Here is a 27,665-nt window from a genome sequence, read left to right on the forward strand (position 1 = left end):
GAAAGGGCAGAGGAAATATGCACTGAAACAGCCAGGATACTGCGCCGAGCAAAACCACCAGCTTGCAACCTGAAGAAAGAAGAGGTACAAGCCATTAAGAATCTCAACGCCGACAAGAGTATTTTGGTACTGCCTGCCAATAAGGGGAATGCGACCGTCGTAATGAAGACCGAAGATTATGAGCAAAAGATCAGAGACCTATTAGATCTGACGACATACCGAAAACCAAGCGCATATCCGACGCAGCGTATCACACGGAATACGAATCGATTAATCAAAGCGTCTTCTCTGCCGGCGGACATACAGAGAAACCTGCGCAACACAGAAGCCCTACCACCTCGGCTGTATGGATTACCCAAGATCCATAAGAACAACGTTCCACTGAGACCGATCGTTAGCGCTCCTGGATCACCGACATATAAACTGGCAAAACACTTGGCCTCTCTGCTCCAGCCACACGTGGGGAGGACCGACACATACATTAAGGACTCAGGACATTTCATTGAGAAGCTGAAGAAACTGAAACTTGCACCAAACGACATCCTGGTCAGCTTTGATGTTGTTTCGTTATTTACGAAAGTGCCACTCAGTGACGCTCTGGAGCACATCGGTTCTATTTTCCCGCAAGACATCAGAAAGCTCTTCCACGCATGTCTCACCACGAGCTATTTCACGTGGAATGGCGAGTTCTACGAACAGCTGGAAGGCGTCGCCATGGGTAGTCCTCTCAGTCCAGTGGTGGCCAACTTCTTCATGGAACAATACGAAGCACACGCATTGGACTCGGCGACTTGAAAACCTAAGGTGTGGTACAGGTACGTCGATGATACTTTCGTTGTGTGGAGCCATGGTGAAGAACAGCTCGGTGACTTCCTAAGACACTTGAACAGCCTCCATGCCAACATAACATTTACCATGGAAGTAGAAAAGGACAACAAACTGCCATTTCTAGATGTGCTGGTCACAAGGGCCGGCGAAAACCTGGGACACAGCGTGTATCGAAAACCGACACACACGGACTGATACCTGCACAAACTGTCAAACCACCATCTGAGCCAGAAAAGAGGCATGATTAGTACGCTCGTAACGAGAGCAGGACGAATATGTGAGCCGCAACACCTCAAACAAGAAATGCAACACCTGGAAACTGTCCTGAGGAGCAATGGTTACTCCACAAATTATATTAGAAGTGTAACAGAGCCAAACACTCGGCGAAGTAAGGAACCAGGAAAAGAAATGTCGGGTACGGCCTTTCTGCCATACATTCCCAGAGTGACGGACAGAATCGGCCATATATTGCACAAACATGGCGTAAAGACGATTTTCAAGCCGACAAGGAAGATCAAAGAGTGTCTTAGATCGGCGAAGGAGGAAAGAGACCCACTTGCAATGTCGGGAATATACCGTATACCATGCACATGCGGAAAAGTTTATGTTGGAATGACTGGACAATCCATTAACACCAGGATTAAAGAGCATAAGCGGCATTGCAGGTTGGGGCAGGTGGAGAAATCGGCCGTGGCAGAGCACGCACTGAATGAGACCGACCACGTAATAAAATTCGCCGACACGGAAGTTCTGGCTGTAGAGAAGCACTATCACACGCGCTTGTTCAGAGAAGCTGTAGAAATACAAAAACAAGCGAACAGTTTGAACAAGAAAGAGGAAAGCCTTAAGGTAAATGGATCCTGGCTTCCCGTACTGCAGCGAACGACCGTCGCAGGTAGCAAGAGGAGAACCGCACCGGAAATGACCGCGGAGAAGCCCTCGGACGTTGGCGCGCCAAGTACATATAGTCTGCGCCCGCGAGCTCTGCTCCAGTTCACCACCGGCAATGGAGGGTGAATCTTTGACAATGCCCGCCACTCGTGCTGGCGAAACGTCAGAAAAATCATTAGATGAACGTCGGCCGAAGAACCCGAGACAGAAGCCAATAGGCAGTTTGTCGAGGTCTGAAATGATATTAATAGGTACCCCACGTTGTTTTATCACCTCAGTGTATATACTTGCATTCGTTTATATAATATGGATCGATTATATAACTAATTAGAATTAAAGGGTCACATGATAAGTAAAGAATTACTTGTAGACTGTAGCAGAAGTGTGTGCACAAATGCTGTTAGGAAACCGGTATGAAGGTGTGATTTTATTGTTCTGTTTGAATGTTTACCAATCGAGATGGGAAAAAAGAAGATTGATGGTTTCTTCTTTATTATTCGTGTCAGAAGTATCAAACAAAGTAAATTTAATATAAAGGAGATGAAATATATATTGACAGATTACTCATTTCAAAATTTATAAACAAAGAAATTAAATAGATGGATATAAGGTACGACACAGAACTTAAATGCAGAAATATTGAGCTATGCTGCCTCTGTAGCTGTCCATAATTCCAAAAGTGTTGCTGCTACAGAATTTTGTGTACGAACCAACCTCTCGATTATGTTCCCTAAATGTTCAGTGGGATTCATGTCTGGCGATACGGATGACCAAATCAGTCGTTCAAATTGTTCAGAATGTTCTACTAACTAGTCACAAACAATTGTGGCCTATTGATGTAATGCATCATTGTTTGGGAACTTGACATCCATGAATGGCTGCAGATGGTCTCAAAGTAGACAGGCATAACTGTTTCCAGTCAAGGAGAGTAAAAATATTATGAAAAGGAAAGTTGACACTCATCATATGGTGGAGATGCTGAGTCGCAGATAGGCACAACAAAAAGAGTGTCACAAATAAAGCTTTTGGCCCATGAGGCCTTCGTCAAAAACACACACACACACACACACACACACACACACACACACTGACACACACGACTGCAGTTCAGGCAACTGAAGCCACACAGTCAAGGATGGGCTCAGGTGGACCAGAGGATCCAGCCATTCCTTATGAACACAGCCCACATTGTTATTGAGCTAGAACCAGCTTGCACAGTGTCTTGTTGAAAACTTGGGTCTTTGGCTTCCTGGAGCCTGCACTGTTCTTAAAGCCTACTATCAGCTCTTACCAACAGAAATCAGGATTCGTCTGACTAGGCCATGGTTTTCCAGTTGTCTAGCATCCCAACGGATATGTTCACTAGTCCAGGAGAGACGCTGCAGGCGAAGTCGTGCTGTTAGCAGAGGCACTTGTGTCAGTCGTCTGCTGCCATAGCCCATTAATGCCACATTTCACCCTACTGTCGTAACGGATATGTTCGTCATATGTCCCACATTGATATCTATGGCTGTTTCATGTGGTCTTGCTTGTCTGTCAGTTCTGACAATTCTACACAAACGCCACTGCTCTCGGTCATTAAGTGAAGGCTGCTGTTGGCCACTGCATTGTCCGTGATGAGAGGTAGTGCCTGAAATTTGGTATTCTCGGCACATTCTTGACACTGTGGAAGCGGAATATGAAATTCCCTAACAGTGACCTAAACGGAATGTCCGATGTGTCTAGCTCCAACTGCCATTCTGTGTTCAAAGTCTGTTAATTCCCGTTGTATGACCATGAACACGTTGGAAACCTTTTCGTATGAACCACATGAGAACAAATTACAGCTCTGCCAATGCACAGCCCTTTTACTACTGCCATCCATATCTGTACATATTGCAATGACTTTTATCACCTATATATAATATTTATACAAATTGTGACCAGTATTTGGCTACAATGATGGCATTGGCTGTAGCCAGTGCCAGTTTCAACCTTGTGCTCAAATCTGGACAATGGCATCACTTCACGAGATGACGAGAAGTCTGTTCCTCCAAACATTCGCACAGTTAGTGTCTGTGTGGCATGATGCCCCACTTGTTGAGTGTGTTCTTAGATCTTGCAATGCCTGTGCAAATTCTGTTCACGGACCTCTACATGCACCATGGGTTTTCATCAGTTGGTGGCAATTATTCAATTTTGATATGTTGTGGGTACCTCTGTTTCTGTAGTTTAGCCCCATCTTTCCTTAAGTCTGATTGAAATGTAGAAGAATACTCAAAAGAACAATTCCGAGCTTCAGATGAGCTGATTCATGAAGGGGATAGGCTGAAATGGTACAAACAGTGCATCTCCATATTAGTAGTCACTTCACGTCTAATATTGTATGGAACTATGACTTGCGGTGAATAAAACTTGTGTATTTATTGTTTTAAATAGCATGTGAGTAGGCTGCAGATTTTATTCAAGGTAGCAACTTTCTTTTTCCATGAGATGGTTTCTACCACAGAGGACAAGCATATTCCATAGCAGATTGCTAGGACAGTTGTCCTTACTCCTTGCTGTCAGAGGATGGACACCCCACACAGATCCAGTTACCTTACATAGCTGGTAATTTGTGATGAAACCTTTGCCATAATTTTGATGCAATCTGTCTTGAAGTTTAGAGAGAGGTCTAAGGTAACACCTTGGAGTACCCAGGGCTAGGTTATCCACATACAAGAAACTCTTTGTATGAAGTGTGAGTGGTTGGTCATTAGCATAAAAGTTAAACAGCGCTGGCACTTTAACACAGCCTTGTAGAAGACCATTTTCCTGTATTCCCCATCTGCTCCATTGACCTTGGAATTTGGTACAACAATTGTACAACAGGATGCAAATAATTTGTGTAAGCTTGAAGTCCGTGGTAAGATGGTAGCTCTTGCTTAAAACTATTATGTATAGTGTTGTATCCCAAAGAGAAATGAACAAAAGCGGCTCCAGTAATATCACTATGTTGAAGCCTATATTCTACATGCTGCGTCAAATTAAGAATCCATGTAAATTCTTTCCTGGCCTGAATGCACCACACTCTGGAATTAGGAGAGGTTTGATGACTATCGTTATACAATTTAGAATTATTCCTTCAAAAATTTCATACGGATGAGACATGGGGAAGTTGGTCTGAAGTTCTATGAGTTTGTAGGCTGTGTAAAAAGTTCCATAATTGCAACCACATAAGTCTTTCTCAAGATTTTAGGGATTTGACATTGTTCGAGACAATTACTGAAAGCTGTAGAATCTGTTGAGTGGTAACATTTGTGAATCTGTTCCATATATCATGTAACCCAGCTGCCTTGCTAGCCTACTTCTTCCCATGGGATCTTCCAACTCTTTGATATTGAAATGTTTGGAGAGACTGAATGTTTCTTGTTCAGTATTTCTTCGAAGCTGTGGTGGCCGTTTTTGTTTATCTGTACTGTTATATGTTAGAACTGACGAGTGCTCTGATTGGCTGTAATGTTCATGGGTAGAGGACGTCATTATTCAGATGTCTTGGTAGCTTCCACGCTTCTCTGGTGTTTTTTGCTTAGTCTTGTTTTTCCATCAACTTAATCCAACATTGTCTCTTTATTTCATCCATAGACTGGATTATCCATTGACCAGCTTAGTATGTAAGCCATGCATGTACTGAGACCTACTACATTGTGGGATCAACTTAAGAGAGGATTCTTTTCTATAGCATTAGTAAAAGCGTCGTGTGTCTAAAGAGGTTCAAGATCTGATATCAGTTCACCTAAATACTTTGTGTATTTCACCCAGTCAACTTTCCAAAGTTGTGTAACCACCAAAATGGTACAAATTGTGTCTTGCCGAGACAACTTGACACGTAGGGATCTATGTTTTGCTTTCGGCATGGGTTTGCAGACAAATTTCACACACTGCTCCGATGTGGCTGCACTCACAAAAATGAGATCTGGACTGTATGCAGTTTCCTCCTACTACAATTAAAAGAAACTTACTTTCATGTGTAAAGGGCAGGTGGCTTGACTGTGCCTGCATAATCACAGTTTCGCTCTCTTCATTGTTTTCACTATATTCTCATAGCCAAGCTGCCATAATTATTGAAATCATCCACAATAATATTAATATTCCCCTTTTGCACAGCTATTGATTCAAGGAGATGGAAAGGAACACTCAGTGGATTGTAGACATGTGTTATGACACGATTTGATATTTCAGGTGATAGAGAGTTGTATATCATTGTTGTCCGTGATGGTGTTAGGTGATGTACACTGCTGGCCACCGTAAATGCAACACCAAGAAAGACAAGAGGTAGCACAACAAGATTTATTTTGTAGATAACATGTTGACCAAGTATCAGATGATTACGTGTACAGACGTTTGTGACATGTGGTTCCTGCCAGAATCAGTAGCCAGAGTAGCCGCCATTGTTGGAGATCACCGCTGCCACATGTCTCGGCATTGAGTCAAAGAGACGTTGGATGTGTTTCTGGGGTACAGCAGCCCAAGCAGCTTCCACACGTTGCCAAAGATCATCTGGTGTGACAGCTGGGGATGTAATCTGGGTCACTCGTTGAGCAGCCATGGACCACATGTTTTCTATCGGCGAAAGATCCGGAGAGCAAGCCGGCCAGGGAAGCAATTCAATCTGGTTATTGACGAAGAACCTTTGGACAATGCGTGCCACGTGTGGTCGCGCATTATCCTGTTGAAATATGGCTGTGGCCGAGCCCTGAAGGTAAGGAAGGACAACTGGCTCCAGCACCTCGGATATGTAGCGCCGGCTATTTAAAGTACCGGCAATGCGTACTAGAGGCGTGCGAGAGTAATATCCAATACCACCCCATACCATAATACCCGGTGCTAGACCAGTGTGGCGGTGCATAATGCAGCTGTCCAGCATCCTCTCTCCACGGTGTCTCCACACTCGAATCCGACCATCGTTGTGCTGCAGACAGAAGCGTGCCTCGTCAGTAAAGACAACGTCATTCCATTCTGCTGTCCACATCCGTCGGTCATCACACCACTGGCGACGGAGACGTCTGTGGTTCTGCGTCAATGGTAGACGAAGCAATGGACGTCTTGCGGACAGACCACTCTGCTGTAAACGGCGTCAAATGGTACGCGCAGACACTGGATGATGCGCTACAGACGCAATGTGCTGTGCTATGGTTCGGGATGTCACTGAGTGATCCGTCACTGCCATGCGCACAATTTGCCTATCAGCACGTGCAGTGGTGCACCGAGGTGAATGCGATCGACCACGTCGGTCCGTCGTACCCTCCTGCATCCAACGGTCACATATCCGCATTACAGTTGTTTGGTTTCGTCCAACACGACTAGCGATTTCTCTGTATGATAATCCACAATCTCGGTAAGCCACTATCCTTCCTCTGTCGAACTCGGATACTTGATCAAAAGATGTTCGCTGTTGTCTACGAGGCATAACTGATCGTCTTGTGAAACAACCACAAGGTAAACACACGTGCCGAACGTATACTCGTCGAAATCGCCAAGCCTTAAATGGCGCTATGAGGTGGCGCCACAGGCGCGCGTGATGTGCGTCTGTGCTGAAATTCTAATCAGTTGCATATCTCATCGCTGCAAACCCATGGTGTAAATTTCACTGGATTCGGATGCTTCCTTCAGGGTGTTGCATTTACGGTGGCCAGCAGTGTATTTTGTTCTGGCCTTGTGAATATAGTTCAAATGGCTCTGAGCACTGTGCAACTTAACTTCTGAAGTCATCAGTCGCCTAGAACTTAGAACTAATTAAACCTAACTAACCTAAGGACATCACACACATCCATGCCCGAGGCAGGATTAGAACCTGCGACCGTAGCGGTGAATATAGTGTTCTCTTACTTTCCATGGGGTCTTTCTGTTACCAAGTGTATTCCTAGTACTCTTTGTCACCTTTGGTTGCTACTCCTGTCAGTGTGTTTAACACAGATAACATCACAGCTGTGTGTTTGACATAGTATGTTTAACAGTGTTTATTTGATATTATGCCGTCCAGAGCTACTTGACACAACTGTTAACTTCAGCCCTGAGAGAGGACCATATGGGTGGTGCATTAACCACTAAGGTTGATATCTGGTACCTCTGGAGTGGAAGAATCAGCTGCCAATTGTACACTGTTGCCCAGGGAATGCCCGAATGTTAGCACATTCTATGGGGATGCTTCTTCCATATTCCCATTGATTGTGTGAAACTCATCGATATTAGTGTAGAGTGATGATTTGTTATGGTGAGGAACATGCATGTTTATCTGTCCTGTAACCTTATTTAAAGAAGCACCTCACCTGGGATAAGCATGTAGAGAGTGGATTATAAGTCAAAACTAGTGACGTGAAATGCTTAGTAATGTTGAAAGACACTGGTGAATGTTTCAGTCTTATTGAGGTTCAGCAAGCCTTATCATGCATTATTTGCTGTAATCTGACAGTGTCATGACGTGTGTACTGTGCATGCAGTTTGTGGAATTAAAATATGAGCATTTGTGGGAACTTTGTTAGTGCTTTGAGAGAGAATGTGGTAAAATATTTGAACAACATGCCAATGTAAACGAACTGCAAGTTTGCTACATACCATTGTAAATAAATTGAACACGGAATTAGGTTGTTACAGTTCACCAAAACTGAAGATGCTTTGAACACAACTATCTGTAGGAACAGTTAGGCTGATTCTTGTGACAGAAAATGCGTGGAATACTACATGCTTATAGGGAACACTGGCACCATCCTAATACACTAAGATCTATAGTTAAATTAAAATGTTATACTGCTACACAACAATCCAAAGTCTTGCACTTATGTAACAGCTGCATTCAGTGAGAATCAGAATTATGACTGTGTTTATCATCTACCATATTCATCAAGACGTTAGCTTTTGATGATTTTCACATGATTTGACCAGAGGACCATTTGGAGAAAGGCATTATTCCATATGATGAAACAATAACACTCAAGGTTCAGACAAATAAAGTATTTTTTTAATACTGAAATTTATTCGCTTGGAGTACTTAATGGAGCACAAGGTAAATCATACTGTATAGTTGCTACACAGTCATAACATATTGGCTGACTAATATTTTGGAAGTATTTGTTGTTTTCAGTAGACATAAGGTTGTATTACAAGGCTTATATTTTTAAAGTTGATATTGCTCTGAAATCTCCAATTTTTTCATTCTGTTGAGCATGTATACTGTCAGACATGAAATAATATAAAACATGGATCAGGTATTGCTAAACTTAATCATTTCCTCTCTGAGCATACATGTACAGCAGAATAATATAGTTAGCACTTAAGGTGAAATTTAAACTTTAAAAATATAATGCTGTACTGAATCACCACTTTGCTTCTGATCTGAGAAGTCCCTAACATTTTCCCTCTCCTTTCTCATTAGATGAAATGTTATGAACATCCATTGAACATCTCTATCCAATGGAAAAGCAAAATCGAGACATTTAACTATCTTTCTGTCAGGTTCATTTCACACTCCCTTGTGGCTGAAGGGGAGAGTAGTAATCAGTTTCACAGTAGTATAGACTATTGTATACACAAGGGCATCCATACAGTAGTTTGTAGGGAGGGGCTAAGACTTGACTGTATGAAGTATTTTTAATATTATGGAAGATGAATGGCTACTTGAAAGTAGCCCTAAAAATGCCCCAGTTGAAACATTGATAATACCAACTTTCGAATCATTTTCCTGAAAGAAATACACCTGACAACAATATATTTTTCCTTTTCCCAAGAGCTGGGGGGGGGGGGGGGGGGCATTGTGCGGGTCAGCTTCCCCCACCCCCAGCTCCCAGCTGTGGATATCCTTGATTGTATGTATATTATTAAAGGACTGAAATGAAAGTAAGAATAAAGCAGAGTTGGATTTAACTTGTTGTTTAGTATAGAGAGTAATTAAAAATGAAACTGAAATTGGGATCAACTTGTAAAATTAATTTAAATAAAATTTTGAAAGATTTCACATTTATCCATTATTAAATGGTAATGCTATGCATATTCATGATATATCACTGTAATAGTTAATACTTGTGTAGTTATGTGTATATAATATGCAGTCTGGGGGAAAATCTATTCCAGGCCTTAATTTGTCTGGTGGACAAGAAAACTGGTGAAAAGTCGAAGACAAGGCCCCGCTTTGTGAAGCAAGACCAAGTTGCTATTATGAGGATAGAATGTGCAGGTGTTATTTGCATGGAACAATTCAAACTTTTTCCCCAGATGGGAAGGTTTACACTAAGAGATGAAGGTAAGTAAATTACTTTAAAAATTATATGAGCAGTACATTGTTTCCTTTGTTCAAGTTTGTATTGTGGAACTATAATTTTAAATTGGACATATTTCTAAGTAGTGTGGGAATAGAGAAGTCATTGGTCAAACTCTTCTGTAAAAGATCACGGATACCTTCATTAGTAAATTGTGCCAAATTTAAAACAGTGTATTCGCACTGAATTCAGTTACACTTACGTTGTTAATCCATGTAAAAAAACAGTATACTTTATGTGCCAGTGCTAGAAAAATGTTTTTAACTGCAGTATTTGTGTCAGTCTTTGATGCCAAGAGATTTTTTAATTTTATTTGATCACCAGTTTCATTTGACAGCAGCCATCTTCAAATTAGCAGCAGTATCATCATAGACCCCACTGTATGGGTCTTCCACAAACTTTATCCTTCAGTTTGATCATATATTGTATTTTCTGATGCTGCCAACACCTCGGCAGAAATTATATGTTGTTTTTACAGTTATATTTGCAGAGATAGTATTGTGAAGATGAACATTACTGATTGAAACAGGTTTAGACATAAAAATAAACTCTTGCAATCAAATACTGGTATAAATACAGTGACTTCAAGCATCTGTGTGTTCATTATTTGAGAATATAGTCACCACTCGTGAAGAAAGATTGCATACGGTTTACAAGGAAGCTTTCAGTGTAATATAATATCTTGACTCACTTATTACTTATCTCAGTTGCATTGAAAACTCTTTCTTCTGTAGAAGCTGTCATTAATCTGATAGTTCATGTGTACTGCACTGCTTAACACAGGGCATAGTTTTGTTAGACTTGACATACAGGGGATAGGCAAAATAATGTGAACACCTTTACTTGCTTGGGAATGGTTTATTCGTAAGGTGTTGGACCCCTATTTGCCCATAATACAGCTGTGATTCTTCTTGGAGTACTGGCATATAATGATAGTATAGTCTCCAGGTTGATCAGAGCCTCCTCTAGCTCCTGTAATGACTAGGGAGGCAGAAACCTGCTCCAGAGTTTGCGCGCCAATACCAGCCACAAGGGTTCGATAATGTTAAAGTCTGTGGACTGTGCTGGCCAGGGAAGATACTGCAGTTCAGTTGCATGCTCCTCGTACCACGATAGTACTGTACTGGTTCCGTGAAAGGGTGCATTGTCATCCTGAAATATGGCATCATTATTGGGAACAATATTTGAATCAAGGGGTACACCTGATCAACTATAATGTTAACATAAAACGTTGGCTGTAACACAGCCTTTGAGAGTAATGATGAAACCAGCACAGTACCATGATATGGTTGCCCAAACCATCACACTTCTTCCTTCATGCTTAACCAGTGGACTCAAGCAATTAGGATTTTAGGTTTCTTTTGGTGTTTTCCAGGCATAAACCTGGCCCGATGTTGGAAATAATGAAAACGTTGACTCGTTGGGCCATATGATGTTTTTCCACTGATAAGCCGTCCACTATTTACGCTCCTTACACCATATTTTATGCTTTGCATTAGTTGTTGTCACTAATGGTTTTGGTATAGCAGCTCGTCCTTGAACATTCGCTTTGTGGAGTTCTCGCTGGACAGTATCGATAGATACGGGGTCTCGAAAATGGCTATTGAGCTCTGCAGTCACCTTAGCCACTGCAGTTTTGTGTTGGTTTGACAAAATTTGCTTAGTGTCGATGATGTCTGTCATTTAGTTTTGATTTGCGCCCACTATTACATTTACATGATTATGTCTTTCCATGTTTTGTGTAGGCTGTCATGACTGTTGAAACAGTTGCTCTTGAAACATTCAATAAGTTGGCTTTCTTGGTTACTGATGCTCGAGCTAATCGGTTACCTGCAATCTGCCCTCTTTGGAACTCTGTTAGGTCTTTCATTCCATGTTGACCTTGGTCTCTGAAAGCAAATACAAAGTGTGCACTACTCATAAACAACCTGCACTGATGCCTAGTATGTACTGAACACTCACAGTCCAGCGCGATACATGCCTTACTTGCTTTGTTGACCGTCAAACACAACCATCCCATTACTACCATTGTTTTGCCTATCCCTTGTAGTCTTTCTTAGACTTGTCTCACTTGCATGTTGTAATATATGTGTTTGTGGGGGGGGGGGGGTTACATGGACAATAGGGTTAATTCCCATCAATATTGACCTTTTTACTCCCTAACTGTACTGACAATACTGTTTTCTATTGTAACTTTCTTTCTGATCAGTAGAGAATGAGCTGCTACAAGTCTTATGTGGAATGTGTTTTCTTGTGTGTAAACAGAATGAGTAGTGGTAATCTGTCACTGTATAAAGTAGCCATTGAACAGTAAAACCATACATATATAGGAAGTAAAACTAGTTGGAGCGAGCAGAGTGAGGAGAGGAATAATCATTTTGCAAAGGCTGTGGTCTGATGGAGTGCTGTGTGCTCTGAATTCTCTCTTTTTTTTTTTTTTTTTTTTTTTTTTTTTTTTTTTTTTTTCATTGCCCAGTATTTTGCAGTACTGTATTATTCTTATATTATTTTTGTTTTCTGTTTATTAGTAAGCAGTTGCTCTTAGGTGGTTAGTCCCAGTTAACTGACTCCATTCACATTCTAACACCAAAACTCAGCTGACAGGTGAAAAGATATATTGTCATTTTGAACTTGGCATATTTTGAACATACATTAGGCAACCACAGTGAAAAAAGAAATGTTTATAAATCTTTTCATCATAGAATTTTCTTGTAGATCTTTCTGATCCTATTTTCAGGACTATCTGCTGTCTCTTTTTGAAGGTTTTGTTGCTAAAAATTAAAAAAAAAAATTAATAGAGATTGCCTGAACATTATCTAGTTAGTGTCTGAACGTTATCTAGTTAGAAATACACTACATCCACTCACTAAAATAAATAATCACCGCCTCCCCTCCCCCTCACACACACACACACACACACACACACACACACACACACACAGTTCATAACAAGCATGGAGGCCTCATGTCATTACAGTTCTTTCTGTTCCTGTGCTGCACTGTTACTCAGTACTACATCTTTCCTCAGGCTTGGTCTGTAGCACCTACTTCCTGTTGACAATCTAGCTTGTGTGTAGGAAATCAGTTATGGCTTTTCAAATTTATTTATTTTACAGCATTTATTTCAATTAGCTCATTTTTGGTCCCCACATCCAAAAATTCACCAATGAACCAGCATGGTAGCTGGTCCATGGAGGCGGGCTGTTGAATAACTGTACGTTGGTAGCCCACAGACTACAAAGAGAACATATTATTGTTCCAAGCTGTTATCTCCCCAGATGTACCAAGGAATTTTGAGCACTGGGGCTGCAGGCTGTGGCCATGAGGCCAGGTAATCTACCTGTGTGTCACTTGTGGGTAGAATTCTTGTTCATAGTTGATGGCATCATTGCGATTATCTTGTATAGTGAAAAAACTAAAGTTATCAACTGTTGGCTGTGATATTCTAGCAGTTCTCTTCAGACACAGCTGAATGCTTCAGTGCAGATGGTTACTCCATAAGAACTCCTTGGCCTCACAATGGCAGAAAAACAAAATAAAGTGGACTGCAGAAACATACTACCCTCAGTACCTAGTGCACACCTGGACTGATGGAGGGTTCTTTTTACTTAATGGGTCTAGTGTCTTTGTAGATAATACTGAAAATGCATTTGGAGAAATCTGTTCCCTTAGAAACTATAGAGAGGTTTGGTCTTAATCATAACAGCCAATCCTACCCATTCCCGAATGTTACTCTCTTGCAAGAAACTTGGTGAAGCACCTGTTACAGTAACACCCTATAAGAGCCTGAACATGGGACAGGGCTTAGTTTTTCACTGGGAATTACACTGCTTACAGATCAGGAATTATGTGAAGGTTCCACTTCGTATCTAGGCCCACTAGACAACAAGGTTGGCCCTGGAGTATTCATTCTTGCTTTAACAGGATTTCCTGCCCGAGAAAGTTATCATGGTCTTTATGTGGTGCTTCAAATGCCAACAGTTCGAACATATGACTTCCCATTGTACGAACAAGCCAGTTTGTTCAGGTTGTGGTCTGCTGCTTCATGTAAACTTGTCATGTGATCAACTGTCATTTGTTGTCAATTTTAGATGTGACGTCCCTCCCTGATGCCCGTAGTGTGCTACCTTAATCATGTAACATAAAAATACAGGAAGGAATGAAACAATATTATGAGAAGGAAAGTTGCTACTCACCATACAGCAGGGATGCTGAGTCGCAGATATGCTGTGTGGTGAGTAGCAACTTTCCTTCTCATAATGTTGTTACATTCCGTCCTGGATTTTCCACATTTGATAAAATCCAGGAACTTAGTCGCCAATCACCTCTCATATTTTGAGGTTCAGAAAGAGTATGATCACTTTTGTCTAGGGACAGGAAAATTTCACATATACAACAAAGCAAACTGTGATTATTAGCTACATAACACTAAATTGTCTGCTTTTACATATTGTCGCAAACTTTGGAATTTTTCCTTTTTCCCATTTAAATATGTTGTAAATCTTAAGTGTAGCAGTTTTCTCTATGTCAAGAATTACGGCTCTAAATGTGACATCACATGAAAATACCCTACTTGGGCAATCTCCATTCCAGTAATAGTTGTAGTCACCGGGGTTCATTTCCCAACACTTTCGCACAACATGTGGCCTCGGCAGCCAGAAACTGTGGTCGTATGTGTGTGTGTGTGGGGGGGGGGGCTGATTCCCATGAAGGTCTTTTTGGCCAAAAGCTTATGTGTTTCATAGTTTTCTGTTGTGCGTATCCGTTACTCAGCATCTCCTCATAATATTGTCATTATACCATCCTGGATTTTCCATTGTTTAAAAATAATATTGAATAAATATTGAAATAAACAATCTGCGTTATGTTTCGTGGCCATAAATAAGTTTTTGTGACTTGGCTGATAGCAGCAAACCACACTGGCACCATCTTAATTTATGTGTTTGTGATGTTAATTTCCTGTAATTTGTGTTTTTCATATTTATATTTGCATAGTACAATAATATGCAGTTAATTGATGCACTGCACTAATGATTTCTCAAAATCACATCATTTTTTGTTCAGTTTGCTGTGCAAAAATATCATTAAATCTGATGATGTAGAATAAAACTATTACTTGTGTTCTAAGCAAAAGGTGAAAATTATTTCGTTATAGTGGAGAGATGAATATTCGGTGATTAAGAGTACAAACATTTGAGAAATATGAAGGGATGAAGACTTAAGGCAGAGGTGAAGGAAACAGTGAAATGCACTGTGTTGCACATTCAAGTTAGGCTAGCTATTTTCATGCCCACAGACCCATCTAATCTATGTTCATAGCCCTAGGTTCTTGTTTCGGCCCTGGGATGATAATGAACTCTATTAATGCTTACGTGGCAAACTCTGTTATGTGTACCTAGAATGACTAGAATCAGCAGTGTAAGATATTCTGGAGCAATACAAATATGATGCCTACATGTGGACATCATTATAGGCGTTTGTTTTCATACTATGTGAAGTTTGACAGATGGGAGGCATAATATCTCAGAGGAGAACATTGATGTTACAACAATACTTCCACAAAGATTTTGGTTGGAAAGTTATTTTTCTTTAACTGGTTAGATTTAAAGGGTTTAATATTAATTGATTTATATACTTTCATTTCCAACATGTTGTTGTTGTTGTGGTCTTCAGTCCTGAGACTGGTTTGATGCAGCTCTCCATGCTACTCTATCCTGTGCAAGCTTCTTCATCTCCCAGTACCTACTGCAACCTACATCCTTCTGAATCTGCTTAGTGTATTGATCTCTTGGTCTCCCTCTACGATTTTTACCCTCCACGCTGCCCTCCAATGCTAAATTTGTGATCCCTTGATGCCTCAAAACATGTCCTACCAACCGATCCCTTCTTCTAGTCAAGTTGTGCCACAAACTTCTTTTCTCCCCAATCCTATTCAATACCTCCTCATTAGTTACGTGATCTACCCACCTTATCTTCAGCATTCTTCTGTAGCACCACATTTCGAAAGCTTCTATTCTCTTCTTGTCCAAACTGGTTATCGTCCATGTTTCACTTCCATACATGGCTACACTCCATACAAATACTTTCAGAAACGACTTCCTGACACTTAAATCTATACTCGTTATTAACAAATTTCTCTTCTTCAGAAACGATTTCCTTGCCATTGCCAGTCTACATTTTATATCCTCTCTACTTCGACCATCATCAGTTATTTTACTCCCTAAATGGCAAAACTCCTTTACTACTTTAAGTGTCTCATTTCCTAATCTAATCCCCTCAGCATCACCCGATTTAATTTGACTACATTCCATTATCCTCGTTTTGCTTTTGTTGATGTTCATCTTATATCCCCCTTTCAAGACACTGTACATTCCGTTCAACTGCTCTTCCAAGTCCTTTGCTGTCTCTGACAGAATTACAATGTCATCGGCGAACCTCAAAGTTTTTACTTCTTCTCCATGAATTTTAATACCTACTCCGAATTTTTCTTTTGTTTCCTTTACTGCTTGCTCAATATACAGATTGAATAACATCGGGGAGAGGCTACAACCCTGTCTCACTCCTTTCCCAACCACTGCTTCCCTTTCATGCCCCTCGACTCTTATAACTGCTATCAGGTTTCTGTACAAATTGTAAATAGCCTTTCGCTCCTTGTATTTTACCCCTGCCACCTTCAGAATTTGAAAGAGAGTATTCCAGTTAACGTTGTCAAAAGCTTTCTCTAAGTCTACAAATGCTAGAAACGTAGGTTTGCCTTTCCTTAATCTTTCTTCTAAGATAAGTCGTAAGGTTAGTATTGCCTCACGTGTTCCAACATTTCTACGGAATCCAAACTGATCTTCCCCGAGGTCCGCTTCTACCAGTTTTTCCATTCGTCTGTAAAGAATTCGCGTTAGTATTTTGCAGCTGTGACTTATTAAACTGATAGTTCGGTAATTTTCACATCTGTCAACACCTGCTCTCTTTGGGATTGGAATTATTATATCCTTCTTGAAGTCTGAGGGTATTTCGCCTGTCTCGTACATCTTGCTCACCAGATGGTAGAGTTTTGTCATGACTGGCTCTCCCAAGGCCATTAGTAGTTCTAATGGAATGTTGTCTACTCCTGGGGCCTTGTTTCGACTCAGGTCTTTCAGTGCTCTGTCAAACTCTTCACGCAGTATCTTACCTCCCATTTCATCTTCATCTACATCCTCTTCCATGTCCATAATATTGTCCTCAAGTACATCGCCCTTGTATAAACCCTCTATATACTCCTTCCACCTTTCTGCCTTCCCTTCTTTGCTTAGAACTGGGTTGCCATCCGAGCTCTTGATATTCATACAAGTGGTTCTCTTCTCTCCAAAGGTCTCTCTAATTTTCCTGTAGGCAGTATCTATCTTACCCCTAGTGAGACAAGCCTCTACATCCTTACATTTGTCCTCTAGCCATCCCTGCTTAGCCATTTTGCACTTCCTGTCGATCTCATTTTTGAGACGTTTGTATTCCTTTTTGCCTGCTTCATTTACTGCATTTTTATATTTTCTCCTTTCATCAATTAAATTCAATATTTCTTCTGTTACCCAAGGATTTCTATTAACCCTCGTCTTTTTACCTACTTGATCCTCTGCTGCCTTCACTACTTCATCCCTCAGAGCTACCTATTCTTCTTCTACTGTATTTCTTTCCCCCATTCCTGTCAATTGTTCCCTTATGCTCTCCCTGAAACTCTCTACAGCCTCTGGTTCTTTCAGTTTATCCAGGTCCCATCTCCTTAAATTCCCACCTTTTTGCAGTTTCTTCAGTTTCAATCTGCAGTTCATAACCAATAGATTGTGGTCAGAATCCACATCTGCCCCTGGAAATGTCTTACAATTTAAAACCTGGTTCCTAAATCTCTGTCTTACCATTATATAATCTATCTGATACCTTTTAGTATCTCCAGGATTCTTCCAGGTATACAACCTTCTTTTATGATTCTTGAACCAAGTGTTAGCTATGATTAAGTTATGCTCTGTGCAAAATTCTACAAGGCGGCTTCCTCTTTCATTTCTTCCCCCCAATCCATATTCACCTACTATGTTTCCTTGTCTCCCTTTTCCTACTGACGAATTCCAGTCACCCATGACTATTAAATTTTCGTCTCCCTTCACTACCTGAATAATTTCTTTTATCTCATCATAGATTTCTTCAATTTCTTCATCATCTGCAGAGCTAGTTGGCATATAAACTTGTACTACTGTAGTAGGCATGGGCTTTGTGTCTATCTTGGCCACAATAATGCGTTCACTATGCTGTTTGTCGTAGCTAACCCGCACTCCTATATTTTTATTCATTATTAAACCTACTCCTGCATTACCCCTATTTGATTTTGTATTTATAACCCTGTATTCACCTGACCAAAAGTCTTGTTCCTCCTGCCACCGAACTTCACTAATTCCCACTATATCTAACTTTAACCTATCCATCTCCCTTTTTAAATTTTCTAACCTAGCTGCCCGATTAAGGGATCTGACATTCCAAGCTCCGATCCGTAGAATGCCAGTTTTCTTTCTCCTGATAACGACGTCCTCTTGAGTAGTCCCCGCCCGCAGATCCGAATGGGGGACTATTTTACCTCCGGAATATTTTACCCAAGAGGACGCCATCATCATTTAACCATACAGTAAAGCTGCATGCCCTCGGGAAAAATTATGGCTGTAGTTTCCCATTGCTTTCAGCCGTTCGTAGTACCAGCACAGCAAGGCCGTTTTGGTTAATGTTACAAGGCCAGATCAGTCAATCATCCAGACTGTTGCCCCTGCAACTACTGAAAAGGCTGCTGCCCCTCTTCAGGAACCACATGTTTGTCTGGCCTCTCAACAGATACCCCTCCGTTGTGGTTGCACCTACGGTACGGCCATCTGTATCGCTGAGGCACGCAAGCCTCCCCACCAACGGCAAGGTCCATGGTTCATGGGGGAAGATTTCCAACATAACAGCGAAAAACAATGAAATTGGACAAAAATAAGGAACATGCAGTACTTGAAAGATCAGCCCCCAAAAACTAATACCAATGTTGCCAAATAATAATGCTAAAATTGACAGAAAATAACAAGATTGGCAAATCAGTAACACTATAATTATCCATAAAATAAAACAGTTTTTCCTGTCCCTCCTTGCATCCCATACCAGTGACATCAGATTTTGCCACTACTATGGCCAGGTCATTGGCAGTGCCTTGAGTATTCAATCCCTTCAGCGTCGATCTCCAGTAATCGTGCCTCAATTACTACATGGGGAAGATAGGCATTTCCCTCTTGTGGTTCCTGCAGCACAATCTTCAGGAACTTTTACTCCCTGCACCTGGCCACAGAAGTGTTATATGAGTGGCATATCTGCTGTTACTTCTGGAGTTCTCACTATGTTAAAACATATTTTTCTGACAGATAAATTCTTGTCTGCACTGTATTGTATGTTGCTCATGGAAAATTGATGTTATTAAATTGAAAAGTCACCTAATGCAGGGCTGTTATTAACAAAAATTTTCACTGTTTTTATTGCTGCCCTTTTCATATTCTTATCCTCTAGACATTGATTTAATATGACAGCCGTTTACTACATGGTGGGAAATGAAGAAGAAACAGACAAGGGCACGATTTCTTATGAATTTATGCCAACATAGATTTTATATCATATTTTTATTATGGTGAAAATGGGAATGTTACTATGAATGAGCTACCACATGAAAAGTGTTTATTATTGCAGCATTTAAGATTTGCCATCTTATGCTATATTTTTTCTGTCTTAATGTTGTCTTACAGAAAAAGAATGACTTTGCCGCCTTTGGATTCTTCTTTACTCTTCTCCCCTACGCTCACAAGCTACTATGATAAGTCTAGAGTTATTAGAAGTTGTTAGCCTGTATACAGCTCAAAGGACATACCAAATCAGTAGATAAAAACTGTGTACTACTATCCATTTCATAATGATTGGCCTCTGAATTTGAGATTTTGTTTACATTGCATGACAAACATCAACATGTTACGTCTTGATGAATCGTGGAAATGTCTACTTTTATTCAGTATATGAATATCGTATTTTCGTTGAAAATGGGGTGCATACATTGGTAATATTTAAGAGCAAGCATGCTTTTTTTGAACATTTTTTGGCAAATGTCAACTTTGAAAATTCATAGAAATAAGACCTAAATTAGAAGAAAAATTTCCTTTGCACAGTTTGAAGATACAACCATTTCTATTTACAGGTGAATTTTCATTGCTTTCCAATTAGTCATTTAGTCCTAATAATAGTGGATATTGATTGCCGCAGTTTGCCTAGTGGTGGTTAGTATTCAGATGAGAAGTATTTAAATACAGGGTCTGATGTTGCCTTTCACAGCAGTTACATTTTAATACACACAAATCTCCAAAAAGCGCTATTATCACTTCCTTAATTTATACGCTTTTGTGCCGCATGCTTATGTAAATGATGTTGCCTGACCTCTGAGTAATCTTTCCACTTCATTGTTCATCGTTGTGTACTTGTGAGATATAGTCATCATAACATAATTAGTTGCCTTGTATGTGTATGAAACCATGCATCATTTATGCAGTTGTGAAGTCTATGGTTATCAGTGCGCATCGTAACTTTAAGGCAAAAAAAAAAAGAACAGGGCATGAGCAGTTCTGCATCACAGCCAGTAAAGAAAACATCTGATTGTCTTGGTATTAATGAAGATACAATAAAGCGAGTTTCAAGAGAATGTGGGGAAAATTCATGTCTTCTATCACTGGTTTTGATAGTTTACATTCGACAAGTTTATACGGGTACTCACAAGAAGGAAAATCCATGACTTCTATGTGGAAATACAACAGTAGCACCCATATTGGAGACGTGGAAGAATTACCTGATATAAGTGAAACAATTTTAGGTGTTGTATTGTGAAATTGGGCTTCAGGTTTAAAAAAAAAAGTGTTGATGGAAAATAAACAAGTAATTTGAGAAAGAGGCAGGTTCTAGTGGGAAATAACATAGTTGTGAAAAACTGGATGGTATATTTGCTACACCAGTGAGGAGAGCTGGTGTAGAATGTTTGGATAGCAGGAACCAAACAATGCCTTATGCATCAGAAAATGCATATAATTGTCTCGGAGAAAGCGTTCAAGAGTGGAAAGACTTGGAAGGGAGAATTCAAGCACAATCCTGTCCTGGAAGGGATTGTGTGTCACATAGGAAACAAAGATGGGTTCATGCGAAATAAAGACTTACATTTTTAGGCAAAAAGGAGGTGCTGGTTATAATTCCGAGATGAATGGCATACATTACAAAGAATGGTTTAGGAGCATTCTTGAAAACTTGCTAAACAGTTCTGCAATTGTTTTAGGTCAGGCTCCGTATCACATGATGATAAATCCATTATCACAAAATCCATCTATTAATTGGAATGGATGGAAAGCAATAATGTAGAGCTTCCATCTAATGCAATATCATATAAGGAATTTACAAAGGCTGCAACAACAGAACATGCATTTACATTTTTCGTTTTGTTAATACTGATCATGACTAGGCAAACTGTGGCAATCTCCATCCAGCATTATCTGGACAAAATGACTGATTAGAAAGCAACAAAAATTTATGTGTAAGTAGAGAATGATTGTGTCTTTAAACTCCTAATGATGGTCTGATTTCTATGACTTCTCAAAGTTGATACTAGCACAAAAAATGTGCAAAAAAGCACACTTTCCCTTAAATATCACCACATAATGTTGCCCCTATTTCACCTAAAATATAATATTCATACCCTAAATAAAAATAGACATTTCCACAATTCTGTCAAGGTACAACACATCAATGTTCATTACGCAATGTAACCAGAATATGAGCTTAGAGTCAGAGATCAGTCATTATGAAAGGGATAGTAAACCAAGACTTGAAATTAGATCCATGCATTTATTAGATTGTGCACTATCAGTTATACTATCGAAGCGTGCCACATGGTGCAACTCAGATTCAACTTCCAAGTTGTGAGTCAGTGTTAGAAGTGTGCTGAGATATCACACATGGTAAACAGTGCTCACTACAGAGAGTTGATATTGACTCTGGTCTGACACAGACTTTTTACTTGTCACGAAATGTGTGTTACAGAGCATGTAAAGGGAAAATTTATACCAACTTAGATGGTTTCATGATTTTTAATGACTTTGTGAGGTCCTTAATTATATTAATGATCAAGAGACACATTCAGAAGTAATATGCAGTATGTACTCTTCTTATGAATTAGTGACCACCAGAATAACTCGCATGATATTGATCAGATTTAGTTACTAATTTCCCGGCAATCTATATGAAGTCATTGTGTACTTCACTTTTAAATGTTGCAATAATAAACACTTTTCACATGTTAATTCCTTCACAATATAACCAAGGAAATAGTCAGTATTCTCTATTGTCCAATCAATGATCACAGAAAAAAATCTAGTCTGTAAAATCAAGAAAATTGAATTTATTGGAAAAGTCAGGGAATTCTGAGAAGGTTTATTGTAACATTGGGGGGGGGGGGAGGAGTTAAACTGTTCGATGATGGAAGGAAATGTGTGGAGTCATTTTGTTACTGGTTGTTAAGTTGCGTAAAGAAAAGTTGCAATTTTTGTTGTTCCCTCCAGTGCTCTCATCAACCCCAGGAATCTTGTTGCACTTCATTTTCTGGCTCCAGATCCATTCACCATTGCATAGTTTGTAGTATAAGGGTGAAAAATGATTGAAAATTTGTAATGTAGCCATGAACTGTCGTTCCCACAAATGCAAAGGTGTGCTTTAAATTTAAAAAGTCCATATAAATGCATATGCATATGTGAACATGCCCATGTGTTTTGGATTAGAACAGGATATTCAGGCTTTGGTTCTTTCTTATTAACTTCATTGCAAAGTTTACTTCACCAGCTTAGAATATTGTGCATCAAGTTAACAATCCCTGTAACGTCTAAAGCATTGCTTTGAGAAAAGTTGCATCATTTCTGTCAAAAGTCTACTGATGTTACGTGACAGTTCGCCAAGTGTTCCTGTGAGGATGTCTGATATATATGAGGCTGTTTCACAATGACATGGCATAGTGAAGAATAACAGTAATGAAGGAATGTGTACCAGATGATTCTTCTTTTATAATCTCAAGTAGTCACTGTGTTTACAGAGAAGCCTTGCTCTACAGTCATATCGCCATCAGAGAGGCAGTCTTAATTCACACCTACATACATGAATGTTTCTTTTTTTTTTCCCAAAAAGGAATCTTCAGAAATCATCAGTTTTCTGCACCACTATAAGGCACAGTGCATCTCTCACTTATGGGCAAGTTAGAAGTTCACGAATCTGGCACATTTCTGCGTCACCTATAGAACAGCAAAGGTGACTTTTCCAAAAGTATTGAAAGAATTTTATTTAAGTACTTCAGACTCGCATCATAATTATTAACAATAAGGGTGCAGTCTAGACTACTTGTAGATTTTGCCATCATATGAGTCCATATTTTACACAGTAAAATTTCCAGAAATGCTTTTACTTCCTATTATCAGTTCTTTTATCCAGCTTCAGTTGTGTCAGTGCTTTTAACCTACAGTTGTATCGGGGCAAAATTATACAACATTAATAGTTTCATAAATAATTACTTCACATTTTTCAAAATCAAGGCCAGGGCTGTGTAGAAACAGAACTAATGGATCATCAGATTGAATTTCTCAGTGGAGTAGGTAGACATTAGCTGATAAACTGTGGATCATTGGCAAAATTCGTGACTTCTCAGTAGCTCTTGCATTATCATTCAGGTATGTTCTTCATTACATACTCAGTGAATTTCTGTACTCCCTCAATGAATTTCTTGTTATTGATTTGTGGATTGATTATCATTGTTTTTTGAGGGACAAAGGAGGTAAATATGAATTCTTCAACCACCTAACAGTATAAGAGCCACAAGATTTAGAATAGAGAGCTCTTTCTGCTGGTACATCTTTTAATAATTCGTGAAGGGCACTCAAGTAGAGTACATAGTCACCTTGAATTGCAGAAATGCTGTCCTTGAATGCACCATTGACGTAATGCAGGCCACAACTTCCCAGTTTCAGCAGCTAAGAACTCTTTCGGGAAAGCCATGTTGATATTGGGACCATCAATATCTGCAATTTCTGATGACTTGGGTGTAATAAAGTACCACAATAGCAGACTAGAGAATACCAGCAAGAATTGGGTGCTGGCCATGGGCGTTTTTTGCCTACTGTCCTGATAGAACTTTTAATAATAATAATAATAATAATAAAGCAAAAACTGCTCTTTACATAACAAACATTAGTTCAGGGATATTTGGAATTTTTATTGGGAAATATCAGAGAAACCTTTTGATCAAACACAATAGCCACCCTCACATTAATAGAGTGACAGTCTTTCCTGTTGTTGACTGAAGCTTAAAGAATGTGAAATCAGCAGGAAACCTTCATTAGGCTTTACAGTAATTATCTTCCTTGTTCATATTAAGCTGGACCTTAATTAAGCTGGACCTTAATCTCCCTGATAGTGACAAAATTTTTGTAAGCTCTATAGCACTGCCAAATAACAAACTAAAAATAGTGTTATGTGTGTGTGTTCTTCAAAATATCAGATTAATTTTTTTCTTTTTTTTTTTTTTCCAGGTAAAACTATTGCCATAGGTAAAGTCCTGAAAGTAATCGAATAAATTGTTTAAATATTAAATTGAAGTTGGCTTATTAAAGAAGAGTGAGTGTTAAGGTGGTTTTATCTATCTGCAACATGACAAGAAGAGCTGAGAAGACAGTGGAAGAAAGGGCAACTATCTGAGCAGCAAGGATTTTCATAACAGTGGATTTACCAGCATTCTACATTGAATTATTGTATACAATCCATATAGTCTGAATGCTACCTGGATGGGTGCAATGAAGGCTGTATTGTTGCTTCCCTGTCAGAAACAGTGGTTACTGGATGAAACATTGTAGGCGGCAATCAGACATTTCACTTATGAACTGATAATGTGAATAATGAAAACTGAGTGAAATACAGAAATAAGAACATTCACAGGTGCTTTCTTCTAGAAGCTAGAGGTGCAAGTTGTGCATCAGATTTTTGCATATTTGAGTGAATGGTATTGTGTGTGTGTGTGTTTGTGTGTGTGTGTGTGTGTGTGTGTTACGCTGTGTAAATGGAATTGAGTGACAAGTTATTTGCGATAATTTAGTTAAAGGGGAAGGAATATTGTGACAGGGAAAGACTAGGGCTCTATTTCAATGATCATTTGACACCAGTTACTCTATTTGTTCTTTTTTTCTGTGAAACTAATGCTTCCATGTTCAATAAACAGACAGATGAATTGCAGATTTTGGTATCAGACAATATATATATAAATAAAACTTCTATGGCACATATATTTTTCAACATTATTGTATATGGGCAATAAATGAAAACTTGCACGACTTGAAATATAATGCCATATTTTGTTACATAACTGCTCTTTATCAAGCTTTTATGTAGGTATTGACTTATACTGTTTGCTTGAAGTTTAATTTTGAACCTTTCAGCATATTCACGGTAAAGTTATGCAATGTTTTTAATAGCTTTTACTTATGCACATAGTAGAATGGGTATTTAATGCAGTTTATCTGCACAATATGGCCTTATAATCCATGGTGAATGACATTAGTAAAAAAAAAAATTCTAAAGAAACTTTATAACCTTGTGCCAGATTTGTTGATGCTATAATAACTTTGTAGTTATAAACAGTTGAAAGAGATTTGAATTTAGTTAATAAACAGTGTTGCAAATGAACAAGCTATGATATTAAGTTCTCAAGTATTACTAATGTGGCAGTACAGCTTTACGGTTGTATCTTGGAAGTATTTCACATAACAGTGTGAAAGCAATGACTGCATCTGTTCCAGTGAATTTTGTGAAATGTACTGCAAAAATTACTGCGTAACAGACTGAAAATGGAAAAAATCTTATTTTAGTTTAATGTGTTATAAAATATAAAGTAACTTATTTTTTAAAGATACTGGAAAATGCTGTTGAGTCTAAATTTTTCCTTGTGAGGATGTCACGGTGCCCTACCTTTTCTCTCCTACCATTTGGTCATGATATAATATGAGTCCCTTCTTTGTTTTAAAAGAACCTGCTCAGTAGTTTTTACCAGAGAACATCTGTATATATATTTCTCACTGAGAATGAAACTGAGAAAGTTTGGACAGAAGGGTGTGTTTACATGACAGAAGCAGAAGAATGTCTTGAACATTCTCATCTTTATATTACATGGATGTGACAGCTTACGTGACATCTTGAAATATTGCCTCAGTTGTATGAGACCATCTCATTTCTATTAATTGTAATTTACATTTGTTTGATAGTTACTCGTTAATTAGTTTCTTTTGTATTGCTCTCAGTTTATTTTCATTTTGTTTGACTAACTGATATCTTGTTAAGAATAGCATGAACTATTCATGTATAAGAATTCCATTCAAATTCACATATTTCTGTTAGATAATGTGCATGGCATTTGAAAGTGTGTTACGTTCTACTTCGGTATATTCTCTTATTTTCTAAAAGGAAAAAGGAAGAAAAGCCGACTGGTCAGGGAGTATTGTCCATTGTACACAACCTTATGGTGTGTGGTTTCTCTTTGCCTTTTTATATGCTGCATCAGGAAGTACCTAAGGGGTATGTTCTTGATATGAAATTTTCACATTACAATAAACTATAAAAAAAATATCAGAGTTTTATTATTAGTTAGTCAGTTTATTGTGATTCTGACCAGAAATCAGAAATGGAAGTTGCAAATTATAGTAGACATTAAAGCACTATCACTCACTTTCTTACTCAACTAAAACTTGTTCCTTTTTAAAAGTTGGGATTTCTTGTCCAAAACAAATGTACAATAAATAAATTAGGCAATATTGCTCACACGGGTAGCAGGGTAAATGACGCCATCAGATATGGCAAAAATATTAAAGGCGAAATGAACATTTTATGGTTGAGACTGAGACTGGACATTTGCTTCCAGGAATTTAGTTCAAAGACCCTGAATTCATACATTTTTGAAGTCATATACATATTCAAACATTTTTTAAATACATTTTGACACTTGCTTGTGAAGTTGTTTGTTGATTCACATTCTTGTTATCTGTTGTTTGCAGAATTCAAATAAATTTAAATACATTTCTTATTTGAAGCAAATTTAGAATTTTGTGCAGTTAAGTATTAAAACGATATTTATCAGTGGTGCTTTACAATCTTCACTCTTTGTGACTATTGGTGGGCAGAAGCATCAAAGTATTAAACAAGTGGAGATTACATTGTGCATGAGACAGTCACAATAATGAGAGTAAAATGTATAAACAAACGAAGTCAGGTATTTAGGTGTTTCTTACATTTACGGAGTGGTGCTTTATTTATTAAATAAATTATTTCATAATTATTAGTTACTAACAACATAAAAAAAAGGAAAGCTGAGGACATAGAAACTACCAGAAACGGGATTAAAATGGAAAACTTCCTGCTGAAACACAGCTTCATGCTACTTGTTTAAACCTGAAACAGAGGAGGAGGGGGAAAAAAAATCGTGATAAGAATATATCATTGAAAGCTTTTTTATTTTAATATGGATAATTTGAACACTTGGTTTGTTGATAAACACTGAATATTCAGGCGCTCTATTTTTACTAATTTAAA

General features: G+C 38.9%; 1 protein-coding gene across 1 annotated transcript in view; it reads left to right on the top strand.

The window, feature by feature from the left end:
- Nucleotides 1-26,003, top strand: part of LOC126236608 (eukaryotic peptide chain release factor GTP-binding subunit ERF3A) — a 74,191-nt gene extending 48,188 nt beyond the window's left edge. The window contains exons 9-10 of the mRNA XM_049946045.1: nt 9,805-9,973; nt 24,623-26,003. Of these exons, the coding sequence (XP_049802002.1) occupies nt 9,805-9,973; nt 24,623-24,666 (213 nt within the window). The 3' untranslated portion in view covers nt 24,667-26,003. The remainder of the gene's footprint in view (nt 1-9,804; nt 9,974-24,622) is intronic.
- Nucleotides 26,004-27,665: the final 1,662 nt, after the last annotated feature.

This window comes from Schistocerca nitens, chromosome 2, assembly GCF_023898315.1.
Source record: "Schistocerca nitens isolate TAMUIC-IGC-003100 chromosome 2, iqSchNite1.1, whole genome shotgun sequence".
In the NCBI taxonomy this organism is placed as follows: Eukaryota; Metazoa; Arthropoda; class Insecta; order Orthoptera; family Acrididae; genus Schistocerca; species Schistocerca nitens.